This window comes from Melopsittacus undulatus, chromosome 1 (genome assembly GCF_012275295.1).
Source record: "Melopsittacus undulatus isolate bMelUnd1 chromosome 1, bMelUnd1.mat.Z, whole genome shotgun sequence".
Taxonomy (NCBI): Eukaryota; Metazoa; Chordata; class Aves; order Psittaciformes; family Psittaculidae; genus Melopsittacus; species Melopsittacus undulatus.
Window position 1 is genome coordinate 145,064,600 of NC_047527.1, and position 21,056 is coordinate 145,085,655.

Genomic DNA, 21,056 nt, shown 5'->3' on the forward strand with positions numbered 1-21,056 from the left:
CTGCTGAGTACTGACAGGTTCATTAGAAGCCAGAAAGCCAACGTGTGATGGAGCTGAAGAGACGTGTGTGATGCTGAGCAGCACAGCAGCACTGCCGCAGTGCAAACCAGGCACCCGGCCTCGCTGCCCAGTGGAAGGACGAAGACAAGGCAAACCCCTTCCCTCCTGCCATCAAACTGCCTGCAAGCGAGGCTGCCAGCATCAAACCCCTGCACAGGCACCCGGACCACCATGGAGTTTAACTGGGGATGGAGGCTGGTGGGGCTGTGCAGAATGTGTGCTCCGTGTCACTGCCATGTCTCCAGCTCCGTTGCTTCCCGGCACTCCCTGGGACAGGACTGCATTGCCACACATCCCACATGGCACCTGGGGGATTTTCCTGGGAGGCAACTGGCTCATAGTTCTGCTTTTGCCGTCTGTTCACCTTTCAGGATGTTTTCCCTTTCATTCCTCCCCGATGTAAGCTGGAGCTGGGATTTTCCACCCGTGGGAGCAGGGAGACATGGGTCTACTCCCTGCTTTGGCCACCCTACCTAGACTCAAGAGCCGAGGTCCATCTCGCTGGCAGCAGCAGTGGTGAGGCAGCTCTGGTGCTCACCTCACAGGGGCCTCAGATGTGCTTTTTGGAGCCCTCCTGTACTGCAAATATCATGATAAGGTCCCTGGAGAGACCTCACTTAAAAATGGGGAGACCCAAGGCCAGGAATGCACCCCCAGTTTGAAATTGTTGCTGGCCCCATTGCTGCTGTATACATGTAGTGGCTCTAAAATGACCAAACACTGTCTTTGTTTTGTTTTTCTTCCCCTAAATCGGATGTTTTCATTACAGTGACCCAGCACTTACCAGCAAAAAGCCTTTGACCAAATGATCCTGCCCAGCAAACACACCACAGTGGCACCAGCAAATCTGAGCAATGCCACCATTTAGGGTACACTGGGAACAGTGTTTGGGGTTTTGAGGTTCTCTGGTTTTAAGTAAGTTTAGAGCAAGGCCAGCCAGGCATGGGCCGACTTTCCTGTGTCCATTTGGATTTCTTAAAGCGAGGACATTTGCATCCAAAACTGATGATGATGTCCTGAAACCCAAAAGTTTTCATGACAATATTGGCATAAAACTGGTCACTTGGTGCAGGACAGAAGAAAAAGAAAGCCTATCACTCTGCAGCCTGCTCTCCTGAGGGAAAACACCTCTTTTGGGAACATGCACAAAGAAAGGATGATCTACATTTAACTGGATGATCTATATTTAACTGGATAAATCCAAGCCTTTATGCTTGCTTCAGGACTGTTCGTGACTGGCAGCTCCCCCACAACGAAAAATCCAAGGGGATTCTGTGATGTCCTGGGCTTTCTGCACAATGGGGCCCTTTGCACCAGTGCTTCTAAGCAGAGCTTGGCAGAGAGGGTTTGCACACAAGGGGCTGAAACTATGGGAGCTGCTACAGGCAGAACTGAGCCTGCAGCAGGAGACCCCAACCCCAGCCACGATTCAAACAGGAGAGGCAGAGGCAGCAATCACAGATCCCAGTCCAAGAGGGCATCTCACATCTCAGAAGAGGCCCTGGCTGCAGCACCAGCAGGCAGGTTACTGGGCAAGGAGGATCCCAATCTCATTTTGCTGGCTGATGCTCCAGCTCTTTCTTTGCTGATGCTCCAGCTAAGCTGGAGCCAGGCACTTTCCGGCTGCTTGTGCCAAGCAGAGCTCAGGTGAGGAGCTGATTGAAACTGAAGCTATTTCAGAGCATGATGGCAAGCAAGAAGTGCTATAGTGGTTCAAGACTGCACTCCACAGAGCTGAGAAAGGCATTGCTGCCTTCCTGATTGTGTGGCCAGCTTTTGCACAGCTTCTGGGAGAACCCAGCAGCAGCCTCCAGGGGACCAAAGAGAGGAAAGAATAGCATGCAATAGTTATGTTTTTTTCCCCTATGCCACAGCCCAGCCTTGGGAAGAGGAAGAAAGGGCAGGGAGAGGCAAGGAAAGGACTGGGCATGGGGCAGGTACAGGAGCTGGTGCTGTGCCAGCCTGCAGCGAGGCCACGTGGTGGGCAGGGGCTGGGGCTTCAAACTGACACCAGTTCCTTGAGTTTAGCCATAAAGGAACAAGCGTGCCATGGAATGTCCCCAGTACTGGTGCCCAAGGAGAGCATTGGCCAGCTGGTCAGCAGCAAGTGCTTGCCTGCTCCAAGGGTGATGTGAAGAGGCGAGAGCAGCACTGGGGGATCAGCCACGCTGCTTCTTGTGCAGCTGCAAAGGAGAGTGTCACATTTATGACATTTACTGTTGCTGGAAGGGAACCAGCCCTGATCCCCCATGTGCTGCAGCACATTTTGCCAGGTACCATTGCCCTGCAGCCCTCCAGCCTCTGCCCCAGCCTCACAGTGGGCACTGGGACCTCCTCACATTGACACCCTCACCAGTGGGTAGTGATGAATGTGAGGGACAGGAGGCTCCCAGCTCAAGCAAGAGCCTGATGTGCAGCCACATCATCTGGGGAGCTTCTGGGAGGCCCCTGTTTGCCACTGAGCTCAACCCTGAGGGTTCAGTGCCTGATAACGGCATTCACAGAAGGTAAGAGCTGGTCTTTTTAGCCCTCTTTTACCTCTGTAACCCTCAGGTGAGAGCTCAAGTTCAGTCTCTGCAGCAGGACGATGGATGGGAATGGGGGATGCTGCTGACCATTTGGTTTCCCTTTGAAGCTCTGTCCAAAAAGCCATACTATGGCAATGCCATGGTGTGGGGTCCCACAGCCAAAGTAGAAGGAGTTTACTGAAAGCAATGGACAGGGGACTGAAATAGTCAGCAATGCCAGGAATGAGACATCTGCCCTTTCCCAGCAAAAGCCTTCTGGGCAGATAAAGAATGTGGCTAGTACAAATATTGCCATGACCCTCTGGCACTATGGGATGTGCTTAGGTCTTCAAAGCCAAGCTGCCTCAAGGCAAGCTAGGCAAGTTTTCAGTATGGCTTGGGAGGGCTGGCTGCTCCTGTATTTGAAATGGGTCATCTGTCTCTCAGCAGCAAAGGTCCATGCTCAGGGGAGGGAACTACGCGTTTTCCATGGTCTTTCCTTGGGAGATGCTGCTTGGAGCCACAGCCCTTCCTCTGCCCAGCCCTACACATGGCTCTGCTTTGGGGTTTTCACTCAGGGTTGCTATAGGAACTTCTCTGCATCCAGGCCTGAGCAGCTCTCACCCCCCTTTCCTAAAATGGGGCTGGTAGCATCAGAGCTCTGAGGACAGTGGAGGATGCTCAGGTACAGCAGGAGTGAGTCGTGCAGCTCAGCTGATTAGTGCTAGTACTTCTGGTCTTTTCTCAGTTCACATCCATCTGGGGCTCTTTTCAGTCATCATAGCACGTTCCACTGGCTTGTGTTTTGTTTCCTCTCTCTGTCTCCAGATCTTTGCCACTGTTTCACATCACAGTCCAAGTTATTTGTCTCTTCTGTCTTGCTCCGGTCGTGGGAACATTAGTAATGTGTTTCTGCAGAGCAGGGTGGCTCAGAGACAGCCTCGCAGACCTGACACCCACCCTGGTGCTGCTGGCACAGGCTGGAGCAGCTCAGCCAGCCCCTGGGAAACGATCCTGTTTATGCAGTTCATCACCATCTGATCTACCCACTGCTTCTCGCTCCCGCCTGGGCCCAACTGTGCTGCCACCGGCCGTGCCGTGCTGATCCGGTGGGACATGCAGTCAGTCCAGCCTGCAAAGGGAAGTGTGACTCACATGGGCCTCCCACCCATGAGTAACAGTGCTGGTCTATCACGTCTCACACAGCCCGGGCAGCTCCGAGGGAGGGAGGCTGCTTCCCTGGAGAGGAATGGAATAGGTCACCCAGGACATGAGTGATAAAAGGGACAACGAGTGCGAGACATGGCAGCTATGAGGAGCCTCACATCAGATGCAGGGGCTGTACCCCGAAGTACAGCCAAGGAGGTACAAATGCAGGAGGACATGGGGTGCAGGGTTCCTATGTAACACTGTCCAGTTCTGGGCTCCTCAGCACAATAAAGACACGGAACTACTGGAGAGGGTCCAGCAAACCCTCTGGAACAGCTCTTATGAGAAGAGATTGAGGGAGCTGGGCCTGTTTAGAGAAGACTGAGAGGGGATCTCATTAACGCAGATCAGTCTCAAAGGTGGGTGTCAGGAGGATGGTGCCAGATTCTTTGCAGTGGTGCCCAGTGATAGGACAAGGAACAATGGCCACAAACTAAACACAAGAAGTCTCACATCAGCATGAGGAAGTACTTTACACTGGGGGTCCAGAACACTGGAATAGGCTGCCCATGGGGACCGTGGAGTCTCCCTCTCTGCCTGGACACTGTCCTGTGCAATCTGCCCTGGGTGGCCCTGCCTTGGCAGGGGTTTGGCCTGGATGATGTCCAGAGGTCCCTTCCAACCCAAGCCATTCTGTGATTCTTCCTTCTTCCTTGCCCAAACCCACTCCTCTTTTCCTGGGAAATGCATGGTCCCAATCTGAAGCCAAGCAAGGGAAGACAGGCGGAGACACTGGGAACATGAGAGGTGGAAACACAAAGCAGTTATGTGCTTCTCAGCATGGAAAGAGGCCCAGGTTATTAAATAACAGGCAATTTCAGCATGAGTTATTAATATTAGTTTGTACTGGGAAGTGGTGCCTAGGGGCTCCCATTGCACTAATCACATAACAAAGCCATGTTCCTAACACAAATAGCTTGTGTTTCAGCCTGCAGAGAACAAGTCGTCTCCTTCCCATTACCCTCTCTTTGAAAAAGCAGGATGAAGATTGCACAGTCGAACCCACAAAAATTGGGAAAGGGAAAAAAAGACACTGGTCTGCCTTACAGTGCCATCGCTTACACCCATCCATGCAGCCCAATGACTGCATCAGTGCCTTGGTCTCACACTGCCTCTTCTTCCCCTGCTTCAGCCCTGACCCCAGCATGTCTGGCGACAGCAGCAGCACTGGTGACTGGCGTTGCCCTTGTGTTCAGGTGGAGTGATGTCCCATTACCTATTTAAGGTGATGGAGGGCTGTGGGGTGGGTTTTTCCTGCCTCACTGATCACTGCTGTGTATCTATCTCTGTTGTTTCTCTCAGGCTTTGCAAACTGCAGCTCCCTCATGTACATGCTCTTCTGAAGCAAGAAACCAGTTTAATGAATTCAATTAATAAAGCACAGACTAAAGGTCAACAGCATCCGCTAATTCTGGATGATACAAACCATGACTGCCCTGCTATTTTTTGTTTTCCCGAGGACTTGGCATTGAGTTTCATGGAAACAGGTCCTCCTGCTCCCCTGGCCGCAGCTTTCCACATGCAGCTCTTCACTGGCCCAATCCCAAGTCAGGCTGGAGGACCAGATAAATGCCCTGCAGCCCCAGCCCTTCCCCTGGCAGGGCTCACCTCTGCTGATGCTGTGACCCTGGTGTCTTAGCAGTATAGAATCCTAGACTGGTTTGGGTTGGAACGGACCTTAAATCTCATCCAGATCCAACCCCGGCCACAGGCAGGGACACCTTCCACTAGATCACATTGCTCCAAGCCCCTGTGTCCAACCTGTCCTTGAACACTGCCAGGAATGGGGCAGCCACAGCTTCTCTGGGCACCCTGTGCCAGGCCCTCAACCAACTTCATAGTGAGGAATTTTCTCCCAGTGTCTCAGTCTCCCTCTGTCAGGTTAAAGTCATTCCCCTTGTCCTGTCCCTACAGGCCCTTGTCCAAAGCCCCTCTCCAGGTTTCTTGTGTGTGTTCCATCTTCATCCACACCCTGGACACTGCAACCAACCATGGTGGCAAACAGAGAAGAGATCCCCACAACATTTCCTGCCCTCTTGACACCCATCCTGAGGCAGCCCCAACTCTCCACCCTGTTTTCCTTCCCCATGGCTTTTACAATGTGAATGAAGTGAAGCAACATTCTGGGAAGCAGAAAGAGGAAAGCGAGAGACCACGAGTGGAAGCGCTGCTACACGTGCTGATTGCAAGCAGGCTCTGCAGCTGAATTAAGAAGTAACTCCCTCCCCGGAGGAGCTGTTTTAAAAGCTGAAAGCTAAGAACTTAAGTACAAAGGCTTTTGTGTTTTTATTGACATTGTAAGAAAGTTTGTTTTTTTCTTTGTTACAAAAGAGCTAAGTGGTTCTGAAAGCAGAAGTACAGTTTGTATGTACACAATGCTACAGACCCTTCCCATCAACCTAAGGCTCGAGAAACATCAGATCGTAACTGCAGGTTTATCAAATGAGGACCACTAAGGCCCCTTACAGCCGAACACTATTCTACCGTACGTAAATGTATGTACATGGTTTCTTTTTTTCTTTTTTCTTTTTTTTTTTTTTAAAAAAAAGGATTACAAGTTTTATTAAAAAAAATTAAAAAATTGGGGAAAAAAAAACAAACCAAAACCCACACATTTTTATCTTACACATCTGCAGGACTGACAACAGTAACTGTTCCATAGGAGACATTCCACCAATTCAAGGACAGTAACACGTGAATACCAGAGGTTTACAAGACGTTTCGGACACTATTAACAGTGGTATGTGCTATCCATCAGCTGAATGGTAAGTACAGCCTCACTGGGAACATTTGGCAACACATCTTGGTCCCTCTCTTTTTACAGGAGCAACACAAAGTAAGGCACATACATTGCGAGAACAGGAACACTGCTGTTGGGAAGGATGAGCCATTGCTCAGCAGGCATGGGAGAGCTGACCGGCCACTTCATCAAGGGCTGGGGGAGCAGTGAGGGGAAGCGAGGACCAAACCAGCACCATAATGCACGTACCATGTAGAGCTAATCTCCAAGGAGGGAGTTAACATCATCTGCCATTGGGATGTGCAGGCTGCAATGCTTTAGAAATAGGAAATCCGCACTATTTCTTGCCTTTCCTAATACTCTAGCATGAGTGGTGGGTTTCCAGCTGCTATAACAATGGCAACTGATGCAACAGATCAGATACATACACAAAAGCAAGCTTTGGCTCTGCAACTGGTAGCACAGGAATAAAGGGGTGACAGTAAACATGTGAGCAATGATGGTGGGACATTCCCTAAACTGCCACATATTGAGAAGGAGGTTGACAAGTGAAAGATGGTGCCCAGCCTAACAGTGCCACGCTCAGAGAGCCCAGTCTACCCTATGAAATCAAAATCCAGACTGAAGACTGCTGGGCTATGAGGTATTGCTACCCTCACAGGTACTAAACCAGGAAGCTTAAGGCCAGGTTGGACAGGGCTTTGAGCCATCCGGTGCAGTGGAAGGTGTCCCTGCCCATGGCAAGGGGTTAGAACAGGATGAGCTTTAAGGTCCCTTCCAACCCAAACCATTCTGTGAAAAGCATGAGGAGATACTAAGAGCAGGAAAATGACACATGAACCTAAGTGGCACATACACTTAATGATAGGAAACAATCAACCATTTACACAAACATGGGGACATGGCAGAGTTTCTGGTTCTTCAATCTTCACAAAGCAAAGTGGGATGTCTTTCTGGAGAGTGTGGTTTTGGCCAAAACACACTATTGGCCCAAGACGGGGGTGAGTGACAAAGGTTTGCCAACTCCAGGAAGGCAAATAGAGACCCAAACGGTCCCTTTTAGCCTTGAGCACTATGAAAGGCTACTTCTAAGCTCTGATGAATCACAGCTATTAATAGCCTCCCAGCTTCAATTGGACCAGCAAATACAATTATGAACTGGAAATTGAGTTTTAAAAAAATAGTTTGAGGGGTTTTTTTTTAATGTATTGGGCTTTATGACAATAAAAGGCTTCTTTCCCAAGTCACCTATTCCCAAGCTGGTCGTAAGTCTCCCTGATGAAACTGTTTATAAACATGTAATTGACGGCTTAATAAAGAGCCAGTGATTGGTTACTGAGAACCATCTGGAACACGGTGAGCACAGCCTTCCCTTATGCACAGGCTGCTGTTTCTTCACAAGGCTGTGAGCTGTTACCATGGCACTGCAACGTACAGCATGGCCACAGAAGCATCGCTCCTACCCCACTCATCTGCCTGGCTGGTGGCATCCTTTCATGACAGGACAAGGGGCAAGGGCTGGTACAGGCAGCAGGTTTCTACAGGGCTGCTTTTGGGCAAGGGGAGCACAAGGAGCAGCACTGCCACGTTCCAAACCAGCTATTTGCCATGTGAGCTATGCCTGGCTCCCTGTGCAGCCCAGGGACCACTGCAGGAGGGCTGTGATAACTGGATATGGGAAGGGAAGTCAGGAGGGAAACTGGCAAAGGGCAAAGAGCAGGATGGGAGAATATGCGTGCATGAGACAGAGGAAGGAAGAAATGCTTGCTAAAGATATGGAAAAAGACAGGAGCTGGGTGATCATAAAAGCTGTAGGATATTTACATTTGACTCACTTTCTGACATTCCAGCTCACAGTGCAAATCACTTGGTACGTGCTGTGTTAAGCACAAATACAGCCCCAGCACCAGATTCCTATGATGTTTTCCTACTGATTTACAGCTTCTTCCTCTAAGAGCTGTTAATAGATCAATGTTATCTGACAGCTTCACTGAGGTTGTATTCCTACACATTTCCTCAGATGCCATGCCCTGAATCAGTTGGTATTTCATCTTTTTTTCCAGTCAAAAGAATGAATGCTGTGGCCTCCTGGTCTATAAAAATCACCTTCCTCTTGTTTCTTTGCCATTTTTAATGCAGTTTAAATTTCCTGATTTTGTAAAGCCTGGATACAGAGGAAAAACATTAAAGATTATCAGTTTGCCTGCCATCGCTTTGATTTATTTGGTTAGTTTGAGAACTGGGCCGCTCATTTTCTACTTACTTGTTTTACATGCCATGACCATGTAACTGTGTTACATCAGTGGGAGTTTACTTAGTTTAAAACATCCATCCATGAAGCTGTAAGTGCTCAAAGGGATGTACAGGCCAGTTCTGCTGGCAAAGGAACCGCTACTGTGAATGAAGAGCAGTGGCTCAACAGATTACCTCAACAATTTGCATTAAATTAAAGATCGCCAGTATGGAATATTGCAATTTTGTTATTTCATTGTGTGAAATACTCCATAAGACCCTGATCATCTCTCCACAAATGTGGTAAAGCAAGGAAGGGATTCTAGACTACCCCAATCATGCCCATTAACTTTACTATCCAATCATTTGAGAAAGAAGACTGAAAAACTGAATACCAAATAGTGAAGAAGATGAGATCTGGACTAAGAATAGCTTTCTGGTCCTCCCTCTGAAATGGATTAAACAAGACACAGCCTCAGTATCATGATGCAGGGCAGTGACAGCTATCTGTGTGTTTGTTTACAAAAACCTTAAACCTTTGCTAGGGATCAAAGGGACGATGGTTTTACATTTCCTATTTGCTTGAACCTCCTCATTTCTTGTGCTCCGTGACTCTGAAACTACAGCCTAGGGGTAACCATGTCAGTGCATTTCTGAAGGGTTGTCCACCTCAGTGCGATCTATCCAGTGCATCCAGAGTGGATTTCATCACTGTAGGCTCACTTCACATTGTGCCTGGTTATTCTGTGCCTATATGTTTGGGGGGAAAAGTTGCAACAAGTTGTACAAGGCTTAGTTTCTTCTGAGTGACAGAAAAATTGCAAAGTTATTTCATCAGACCTTTCTTAAAATAAAAAAATCCCCAAACAAAACAAAAACATGCACTTCACACGTTTACATTGGTTTACAATTAAAAAAAGGCAAAAGGAAGCATACAGACATTCAAAAAGGGGGGAGAGAGAGAGAAAAGGGGAGGGAGGAATGGGTGTAGCAATACTGATTCAAAACTGAAATGGAAGACAGTTTCTCCCTAGAACACTTTAGGGTTTTCAGAGTCCTTATTCCATAAAAGGAATATACTTGAAACACATCCCATTTAGGTGAGATGAGATTGCTAAAATACATACACAACTAAAAAATATGAGTCTTTTTCATCTGTTATCTCTTAAGGGTTCATTTTGTTTTGTTCTGTTCTTTATGTCTATTGCATAACAGCAAGAAACTTGCTTTCTTCTGCAAGTGAGGTCAACAAAGAGCTCATGTCCCCAATAGCCATGTTGGTTGTGCTTATGGGCATAGCCGGGAATGTAAGAGACGCTCGGGGAGTGGTGAGGCGTGAGGAATTGCGGGAGAGATTCTGAATGATACTTGGGCTCAGGGCTCCTGAAATTAAGCTGACGTGGTCCCCATCATCTATGATAGCATCGAAATCAATCTGCACGCCCTCCAGACTGGTGCTGTCAATGCTGTCAACTGTGCTCGACACTTGGTTAGCCCCAGGGGAAAGAAGCTCAGATGAGTTTGCAGTTGCAGTCCCCTGCAGCAGGCAGTTAGCTTCCGAACCAAAGAAAGAACCTGTTTTCATAGCTTGGTGGCTAAAGCCCATGGTTTGGTCATATAACTGACCAGAGTAATTCTGTACGTTAGAGCAGAACTCCTGTGATTGACCTTGCATCTCCATCTTAATGGTATTTACCCTGTACTCCTGGTTGCCATCACTTATGTGTCCTTGCTGTTGTGCCAGGTTGTTTCTCAACACGTTCTGCCGTCTGTTGCCGCTGTAGTTAGCACACGGCTGGTAACTTTTGGACACCAACAAACCTGAAGGCTGGTTACCAGTGGTGTGAGACACTGGTGGACAACCCTGTGGCCCTTGATACAGGCTGCTTTGTGAGGTAGGACTAACCTGCCCTAGCATCATTTGACTGGATTGATCGACTCCCTGGTAATGAACACCATCCCCAACTGGTTGGTTTTGCAAATATTCCTGTTCCATCATATTCCTGTTCTGTATCCCATTTGCCATACTAGTGGCTTGATCGCTGGATACCATGGGATGGCCGAAATTTTGTGGGTTCCCACTCAGTGGCATGTTGCTACTTCTCAGCTTCTGCCCTTGAACTGCCACACCACATGAATTGTCCATTGCCCCAGACATCATTGCTTGCCTTCCGATGCTTTCACTGTAAGGCTTATTGGGCTGCATGCTGAAAGAATTGCCAGCTCCGCTGCCAAGAACCATGTTTTGCTGTAAACCATAGGAACCAGTGTTCTCCATCAGGTTCTGATAGCCGTTATGCTGGGCCATGTTGCTTCTCTCCAGACTCTGCTGCTGAGCCATCATATTGTTATACAGTCTGAAGGCCCGAGACTGCTGCACTGCTGAGCGCTGGCCGCATTTCAGTTTCGAAGCAGGTAAGTCAGAACTTCCTGAGCTTACTTCATTCCACTGAATGGGCAAGTCACTTTTGTTTGCCTCAGAACCTGCCTGCTGACTGCTCGGTGGAGGGGCTTGGTCAAAGTTGCTGGGGTTGTTTCCTAACACTGAGCTGTGATGCATTTTGTTGCCATCTAGGACATTGTTCAACAAGTGGTCATACATGCCCTGGTTCTGGGAATTCAGATACTGAACCACGTCATCTGGCAGGAGATCCTCATCATTCAGACTGCCACCTGCTTCCATTGTAGCAGCCTCCAGGGCAACGTTCTCACTGATGCTTGGAGGACATGGGGAGCTGAAGCCGCGGAAGACACCACCCTCAGAACGGGTATAGTTCTGAAGAACAAGGTTGCGTTTTTCCGTGGATGGAGGCAAAGCAGGAGGGTTAAAGCTATTAAGACTGTTGAAACGCTGGACTCTAGGGAGAGAGAGGTTGTCGGAGGCCATTCTTACTGGATCACTGGCTCTTCTTGTCCCATTTCCTAACACATCATGAGACAGAAAATGCCTCCTGCTGTAACCATTTGCCCCACTGTCACTACATCTTCGAGGGGCATTCACTGAAGGCAGTGGAGACACTCCAGACTCCCTGCAGTCACCCAAGAGTGCCATCCTTGTTTTGAGGCTCATCCTCTCCATGTTAGGCAGTGGAGTTGGTGGGGGTCCACCAGTAGCTGCTGCATATTTAGCTTTCAGCCTGTATTGCTGGGCTGGGGTGAGGCTGAGAAGGCTCGGCAGGTCATCACACTGGCTCGCTTCACTGGAGCGCCGCGAGGCATCCGTTGAGATGGGGTCATAGGAGTCTGCAACGCTCACGTTCTGTGGTCTCCCCTCTGCCTGGGAGGCATCGCTGGACCTCCGGCTGGAGAAGCAAGGTGAGATTCCAGAGGACCTGCGGCTGCTCAGGTAGGCTGAACTGATTGTGCTAGTATTGCTGTCCCTCCTGTTCAGCATGTTCAACACAGTGATGTCCGTACTCGAAAGTTCATTCCTGTTTGGCAGAATAGTCATGGATCCTCCTACACTGCAGCTGCTGTTCGACTGGGTACCTGGAAGTAAAATTCACAGTTAAACACGCATCACCCACAAACTGGAGCGGAAAACACCAAGTAAAGAAGGGGAGTACAGAGGGAAAGCCTGCATCATCACAGCAAATCACAGCAGCTCTCTGTCTTGAATGAAATAGGGATAAAAACTGTGTCCTTAGGTTAAAAGCTAATTCAGAGACTCAAGGGTAGCATTTCAGTGTGAATCCCAGGACATAATTTAGAGACCATAGCCACAAACTGTCATCAGCTGGTATAGCACACTGTAACTATGCTGACTGATGTGCCAGAAGGCTACATTCATAAAGGAGCTTTTTATAGGCAAAAGATAATTGAAAAGGCATTTGCATGGGATGGCAAAATGTATGAACTGGAGGCCATTCAATGCAATCTCTAAGACCTCCTGAAATATTCTTGACATAACTCCTAACAACTGCAAAACAACTTTGCTGGTTTCCTTGTTTTGTTTAATTTTTGGGTAAACAGAATATATTTCTCAACTTTGCATAGCTTCTTTCAATTGAACAGGCTTCAGAAAACCTGGGCTGTCACTGCTGGGTGGAGAGCAGAAACCTGTGGGCGCACTGCAAGCAATGGAGATTTAGGAGGGACACATATTTCGACAATGAGCAGCTCCTTGTACAAAACCAACCATGAATCTTCGAAGTTCCATCTCGCCTTGCTCCCATCTATGCATATCTGCCCTCCGTAGCAGCAGTATCTGTATATACAATTACTTCCATGTGTGGGAACAGTTTATTTAGAGGGGAGCCCAACACATCTATGCAAATGGGGCCTTGCTAAGGCCTCATCTGAAAGAGTTCCATACAATAAACTGGCAGGTATTTATTTCATCTGCCTCACCCCAAAACAAGACAGGATTATGATGATCTTGGGTCCAAATCTTTAACAGCATGGAATATTTAAAACCTGATGCATGGCTTCCTTGTCTTGTTGTCCCTGTTCTGTAAAACATGGGTCTATCAGACTTCTCTCAGGGTAGGCACTAGGACTTGTAATGAGGGGAAGAAAGCAATCAATTTATGAACCATTCTCACAGCAAGACTGAGCAAGCAAACAATGAATTTAAGGGCAAAAAGTGTTACCACTTTTGCTATGTGTATCTCACCATTTCCTATGAGAGGCGGCAAGGTCGGGGCTTTGGAAGGTGGAAGGGGGTTCAGTCTTGGAAGCATTCCATTAACTTGTTTCAACCTTTCTAATTTCACTTGCTCCATCCATTTGGTCCCTGTCATATTCCTCCTGGCCTGTAAGCCAAGTGCTGTGGTGGCTGTGGAAATGGTAGAGTCCATGATTGGGGTTTCATCGATGACACTGAGGTCTCCTACACTACCACCACCGGTCAGAGTAAGCTCGATCCCATTGTTGGAATAGTTGCTGATGGGGGACTGTTCGCTGCTGCATGTAGACTGACCACCAGGGCTTGGCTGAGATGTCTGTTGAGGTAAGAAACAAAAGCATGTGAGGGTTAAGCAAACAAAGCTAAGAAGAGCGCTTGCAGCAAATGCAGGTCTAACTGGAGTCAAAGAAAACCAAATGTAGAGTTCAGCATTAAATGGTAACAGTGATAATTCATTCAGTCTTTCCAGGTAGTGAGTTTAACTGTAGTGAATGCCATTGCAAACCTTGAGATTAAAATTCACTTTATTATCTTGCTGATACTATACATTATACCTACATGAGATATTTTTTAGTTATTTCCTTAATTACCTCTGTTACTTCATGTCATTTATGCCTTGGATACTCTGCTTTGGGTATGTACTGTTCCTAGTTGAAGCTGCAGCTCAATAAACCAAATGAGAGTTCAGTTACAGAGTTTAATTTACACTGCTAGGGTTGCAACAAGCAAACAAACAAGACTCCAACAACACTGGAATTTGGGGTTTTTTAATTAGACTTGTGGCTAAAGAATGTAAGTATTTTCCAAGCTTAAGGCTCATTGTTAGGAGCAGCGGTTGGCCTGAAATGTTGGCATGTAATAAAACAGGAACAAAATACCAGTGCAAAACATACTGTATCATATTATGAGCATCCTGTGACAATAGCAGCACTAGGGTCTAACTTCTACCACCCCTTATACCACGTTGCCCTGAACAAAGGTGGTGATAATCTACTGAATCAGATCCTTCATTTCATTAGAATTTAAGACTTCAAATTTAAGAATTTAAGTACACAGTAAAGGCTGCTGATCTACAGGAACAGAAACCCGCTGCAATAGCTGCTGCTTTCTTAATGCTGTGTTCCCTGCTGCTCTAGCGGAATTCTGGCTGTGGGGAAACAGGGACTTGATTTATTTTTCATGAAGTTCTCATGAAAGAATGGGAAAACTTCTCTGACAAACTGAAACACTCAAGACAGACAGACCAACAGACAAAACAGGCAGCAACAGGGACAGAAGTCTCTTGATGTAGTATGTCATTGTAAGTTGTATCAGTATGATCACAGATCAAGTGGGGCATGCAGTATCATTTTGCTCCCAAGAACAGTTTCACATAAGTATGTCAAGTTTGGCGTTTCTTCTGTGTGCTTTTAATATTTTTTATATATTTGAATATTTTTAACTATTATTTTCTGTGATTTTTATGCACATTTTACTGACAAATACTAGCTAGAATTTCTGAGGGAGCAGTGGTGGCTTTTGCCTTTAACATCACTGGATGAAGACACAGATTCATAGCACTATTGTAGCTTCATACGCCCCCAAGGAGTCCATTAAGATGCAGTAACTATTTTATTATTTCTAACTTGAATGATGATACTTAGAATTTATGAGGCCACACTGAGCAAGTTCATTTACAAATCCTGGCCATGCAAATCTGGTGACAAGAATAGAAGTAACAGTCATTACATGGAAGAGCATTTGTGCTTCTGGACAGCAGTTTCATAACATATGGAAGAAGAGCAATAAAGGTCAGAAGCCTGTTCTTGTAGCCACTCATCAAGATCACAGTGAGGTAGGTTACAGAAATAAGAACTGCATTATGGAGAGCATACATTCCTAGATGTGTAATACAGAAAAAAGAATGGATGTTTCATCTAAAGGGGAAGGTACACAGGCATTTCTGAAGACACTTCACCAATACGAGCCAGATTTTTCACATGTCAAGTGTTGCAAAATGCTCACAGCACATTACAGTTGGGAATGTGTTTGATGGATTGCATATTACTAAATGAAGGAATGATTAGACAACAGGCAGAAGGCTGAAATGAAGACATCAATAGTGTTGCAATAGGAAAAATGGCAGAAAAGTTAAAATGCCCTCACCTTATTACCCACTGTCCTTAGGAAGTTAGAACAAGACATTTAAGAGCATTAGACAGAAAACACATTGGATTAGTTGAAAAACAGAAAATATATATTAATCCATACAAACAATGAAAAACAGGAAATACATAATTGTTTTCAGATTATATATTTCAGTGAGAAATATTTAATACTATGTAGCAATCAGCATTAATACCCCTCTCCTGCAAACATTCCTGTTAAAATTGCCTATGCTCAACACGCCTCAATAATGCTACAGATTTACCTAGCTAAGCAAGAGAGGAATACGTTTTGTTCCTTTGTAATCCAAGGTAGTTGTTATCACCAAAGACAGCAGGAGATCTCCTTTACACTTCAGCAGGAGTTAACAACTCTGGGCCATTGGAATTTTCTGAATTCAGGATTAAACTCCACAATTTGGGATAAGCCTTAGGCACAACATAGCAGTAACTCATATTTCAATAAGTAATTACTTTGAATTGCAGCATGATTAACAAAATGAGCAGAATTTGGAGTGCTCATATTTGTAGTCCCCAAGGGTTGGGTCCAGATGAGCTACAGATCCAGACATGGAAGAGGATGGAGTAACTGCCTTTGCTAGTTTCAGTCCTCGTGGAGAGTATGGATGGCAAATGGAACGCAGGCAAATGAAAGAACTTTCTTTAAGATAAGATGTCAAAGTAAGGAGTAGGGTCCTTTCAGCATACAAGGGTTTACTGTTTTAATGCAGTATGTTAAGGTAAACCAAGAAAAAGACAGAGACTCTTGAATTTAACTCAAATTAGTTAGATTGGAATTAGATTAACTTGGTCAAGTTAAATTAAGTATCAGATGAATGCCACACCAGAGATCAAATGTTATCTAAAGATCTCCTGCTGCTTAAGAAAAGTCAATTTATCCTGCCTCGGTTCGATCCATGATCCAACAATGTCAAGCTCCCAGAATGTGGTTATTTCCCCACATTCTTCAAAAATTATTATCATCAAAATCATCATTTTAACCTTTCTGATTTGGTTATTTCTGCATTCTAGCACTGAGCCTGCAGGACTCACATTCTCCACGTTGTTCTGTAAACAGCAGAATGGAAAAAAAGCACCTTTTCTAAAAATGAAAACTGATGTTCTCCTAATATGCTGATCCCCAGAGATGGAGCTTTAAGAGAAACAACTGTTGTGAGAGTTACTGCATATCGCACAGACCAGATGTCATCTTTTTATTTGCTATTTATTAGGCTTAAAAAACCCAACTTAAACAAAAGAGAAAACATCACAAAACCAAACCTTGTGAGCTAGAGTTTATGGCTTGAAGTTTTAATAAAGAGATCATTAACTGGTTGCAAGAAGGAATAGGACAAAGGGAGTGGCAGGGTGTATTGCATACCATTGGTTTTTCTGACTTGACCGCTTTCACTTGGAGGCATTCTTCACGCTTTGAGGTAGTGTTGCTGAGGTCCTTCTGCTCACCAATTGCACCCTGAGTCTGATGGCCTGGTGACCGGGTCTGGGAGTGGCTGCCTGGGTCTCTCGGTGGGGGAGGCCTTGGGTGGATATCTCCCCGCTGTTTCTTGGTAACATGTGCCTCTGGGCCATGCACGGTCTTCACATGTTTCCGGAGAGAACTGGGGTCTGTGTAGCGCTTTGTGCAGCCCGGTATCTTGCAAACATATGGTTTCTGCCAAGGCAGGAAAAACACTCATATTAGACTTAATTCCACGTGGGACTCCTGAAGAGCTCCTTGGAGCACAGCTGGTGTTACAGTTGCACACTTTCACAGTGAATTTATTACCTGATTGATGGTCTCTACAGTGACTGAATCATGGAACAGTCTGGGTTAAAGGGACCTTGAAGCTCATCCAGTTCCAACCCCCTCCCACAGGCAGGGACACCTTCCACTAGAGCAGGTTGCTCCAAGTCCTGTCTACCCTGGCCTTGAACACTGCCAGGGATGGGGCAGCCACAGCTTCTCTGGGCACCCTGTGCCAACGCCTCAGCACCCTCACAGGGAAGAACTTCTTTCTTGTATCTATACCTACCCTCTTTCAGTCTAAAGCCATTAACCCCTGTCCTATCAAGTTATGTCTGCTTCTAGTCAAATCTATTAATTCCTTTCGGTTTTGAAAGTACCCGTTAATGTCACATAGTTTACAGAGAGCAGTGCCTCTCGTGGTATGAACTGACACAACTTTTACTTAGAAGAGTCACAGAAGAGTCAACAGAGATACGGCCATTTATGAAGACTGGCCTTACTTCTATCCTGTGCTTTGCTCTCAGCAGTTTGATACCCCACTTCTAGTATACCCAGCACCTACTTCTTGACATTCAGACACAAACCCCTTCAAAACATTTGGGACGTTTGTTCAGGCAGGATTATCTGAAGAAGCACTTTTTTCCCGGCTCCTTCAGATCACCAGTATAATGTCAAAGGACAGGATACAGTCCATAAGCATTTCCATGTTGCAGCAATAAATGTACTAGTACTATTAGTACTACTTGCATAGCTCATCGCTTTAAAAAGAAACAAACCCTGCTTTCTGTGCATTTCTCTAGTTCACTAAGCAACACAGAATAAAGTAAATTTACTGTCTTGTAATTTAACAAAGACTTTGCTCTTGTATTATGAGAACATTAGAAAGAAGAGTTGAGCCCTTGCTAAACATTTTATTTGTCTCAGAAACAGAGTGTCATTTATTCACTTTTATTACTGTTTTTTCCCATATAACTACTATTATAAAGTCTTATTTATTCTAGCCCTCAAGAATCAAAAAAAGAGACTGCCATGTGGGGTTCCTCAAAGCGGTTCTCTGTGTAAGCACATAAGGCATCATGGAGCCTTTGACAAATGTACCTTCATCATGGCTATTTAAGGCCTGAGCCTGCCTCCACTGACATTAAACTCCTACTGACTTAAAAAGGAGCAAAAACGTTGATCATGAGGAATTTAAAGTTGATGCTGAGCTACTGAGGCAGGCTTTCCCAAGATGCTATGGAAGTACGAGTCACTTAGCTCTCTCCTACATGTGTAAGGCACATCTGCACCAAGATATGTCACCTGCTTTTAAATCTGTCTGTAGGTTGCCTACTTACAACCAAAATAGTACTGTAAGGAAGTGCTGAACTGGGTCTGAATGTTCCACAGTATTCACAGCACTCCATCATTGCCTAAGAATATCAGCCCATTTCATTATGAAATAATGGTGTAGGAGATTTCTCAGCTGCCCCTGCTGCTGCACCTACCAGAAATGACACGCAGCAGGAAACTTTTCTTGGTGACTGACGGTTAGATGTGAAATCCTGACTTTAAAACACAAGCAGTATGGGTCACGTCTTTAAGTCTGAGAGGATCTTACTCATCAGCTAGGCAACAAACAGAGTGGTTAAGATAGTGAGTGAACAAAAAGCTCTGTCAGCTATTGGCCACACTTGGTGAACTTCCTTCTACCTCAGTGACAATCCACAGAACTGCTGCTGGGCTTCAGTGCAGTTGTTAATTTGGGCTGCTGAGAGCACACCCTGCAGGGACAGGATGGACTCAGAGATGTGCAATGCTCTCTGCTTCCCTTGTGACTCAAGAGATGCTGAAGGGACCATGGCAGAAGTTGGAACTTCATAGGAAGGGGCAGCACTACCAGGAAAGACACAGTAAATAAACAACTGTTATACTGAGAGTGTGGGCAATGGCTGTCACTGCCACAGCTGGACTGCTAGAGAAAAGATGAAATTCCCTTCACTGCATCCCTACTCTGTGAGGTCTGTTCAGGATGGAAAAGAAGACTGAAACAGCTTAGAGAAGATAGATGGAAAAAGCATAACTTAGAACTTAACAGGGCAACCCATACTGTCAAAGCACTGAAGGCTTCTCTCTAGCTTTCTGGAGCAGCCAGGAAGGGTGCTGGAAGAGGCTGTGGGGGCCGTGGCTCAGGAGTTGCCAGTGTCTCCACTCACCAAGGGGACGTGCCCCAGGCAGCCCTCGGCTCCAGAGGGAAAAATGATCCCAGCTGTTCAGGGACACCAGGATCTGTCCTTGCTTAACGTGCGTGTTCCCATTACATCCTTCATTCAAATCTCTCATGCTTAATAAAATGATCCACAACCCCTCAAGGTCCACAGGACACAGGGATGACTGTGCTGGCAAAAGCCATCTAGAACTATATCCTTTCAGGTTACTGAGGGTTTCTGTGCCTGTTCTCTGTAACAAATTCCTGTGACCACCTTTAAGTCTGTTTGACACCACTGGTTTTGATTGTTTTGAAGCTGTGCTTGCTTACCTCATTGGAATGAGTCCTATTTTGGTGCTTGGCCCTGTCGGATGCATTGGAGAAAGCTTTGTTGCAGCCTTCATGCTCACACACATACGGTTTCTCTCCAGTGTGAGATCTCAAGTGCGTTTTCAAGTTTTCTAGTCTGGAGTAGGCCTTTGTACAACCTTCAAACTGCAGAAGAAGTAAGTCTGGATTAAGTTTCATCTTTGGACATGCATGAAACAGTAAAAGCTGACCTATAACAGTTCAGAAATTTTCCAAGCCTTCATAACCTTGTCTAATGTAATTTTGGTTTCATTTGTTGGATGTTAATTTTGCCAAGGCAAACCCCATCACAGCTCAAGTTAAAACGCTTCCAGCATTATATAAATCTGCTTTTACAGGAGAGCACAGTACTTGCGCACTTCTGTCTAAGACAGGAATCTACAGCAAACTCAGTAGAACACTAGTGGCCAGCAATAATGCTCAGCTCTGTGAGAGAAAGTGCTTTTCAATACTTAAGCAAACTATGCCCTGTGTAAAAATGTCTTCTAGGGCTTCTTCGCACTTTAAACTTGAGGAAGTGGGACAAATAATCCCTTGAATCCCATCTCCTAAAGCTCTCGTCATCTGCCTGACCTGGATAATGAAGCAGACATGGAAGTTTTCTAGCAGACTAGGTAAACTTCTCTAACAAATGTCCAGTGGACAAGGTATCAGGGAGTGCAGCATCTGTGCTGCTCTTTTCCCTGCATAGCCCCAGATCCTCCATCCAAGCCTGGAGCTCAGCCCCCTTTACTCACAGTGCATTTGTGTGGCTTTTCCCCTGTATGTCTCCGCATGTGGACCACCAGCATATACTGGGCTTTGAATGGTTTCTGCTCCCGGGAACAGTCCAGCCATCGGCACACAAACTCCTTCTTCTCGCCGTGGATATGGTCATTGTTAATGTGCTGTTTGGGTAGAAGAGAGATTACATCTTAAGAGAAAGGTAACATCATCACCAGCTTTACTGTAACTTTGCAGAGGAACAACACCAGAGGCTCAGGCGTGAACTGGGATCCTGCAGCACTGAAAGAACAAGAAGGCTGTCTGCTACAAAGTGATCACTGGGTTCGAATCCTAGATCTCACTGAAAGGCCACTAAGGTGCATGAATTTGTTTCTGCTGATGTCAACAAGCTTTGGATCAGGCCTCAGGGACACAGGCTCAAATGGAGCCTCGATAATCTCACACACAGCATCATTCACAAGATTCACATTGAGTCATGCCTTCTTGCATCCCTGCAAACATCTCTGC

At 46.1% G+C, this 21,056-nt stretch overlaps 1 protein-coding gene across 1 annotated transcript in view; it reads right to left on the bottom strand.

The window, feature by feature from the left end:
- Positions 1–8,122: 8,122 nt before the first annotated feature.
- Positions 8,123–21,056, bottom strand: part of GLI3 (GLI family zinc finger 3) — a 204,528-nt gene continuing 191,594 nt past the window's right edge. Inside the window, exons 11-15 of the mRNA XM_034061895.1 lie at positions 20,561–20,710; positions 19,785–19,949; positions 16,901–17,191; positions 13,364–13,691; positions 8,123–12,237 (exon numbers count right to left, since the gene is read on the bottom strand). Of these exons, the coding sequence (XP_033917786.1) occupies positions 9,950–12,237; positions 13,364–13,691; positions 16,901–17,191; positions 19,785–19,949; positions 20,561–20,710 (3,222 nt within the window). The 3' untranslated portion in view covers positions 8,123–9,949. The remainder of the gene's footprint in view (positions 12,238–13,363; positions 13,692–16,900; positions 17,192–19,784; positions 19,950–20,560; positions 20,711–21,056) is intronic.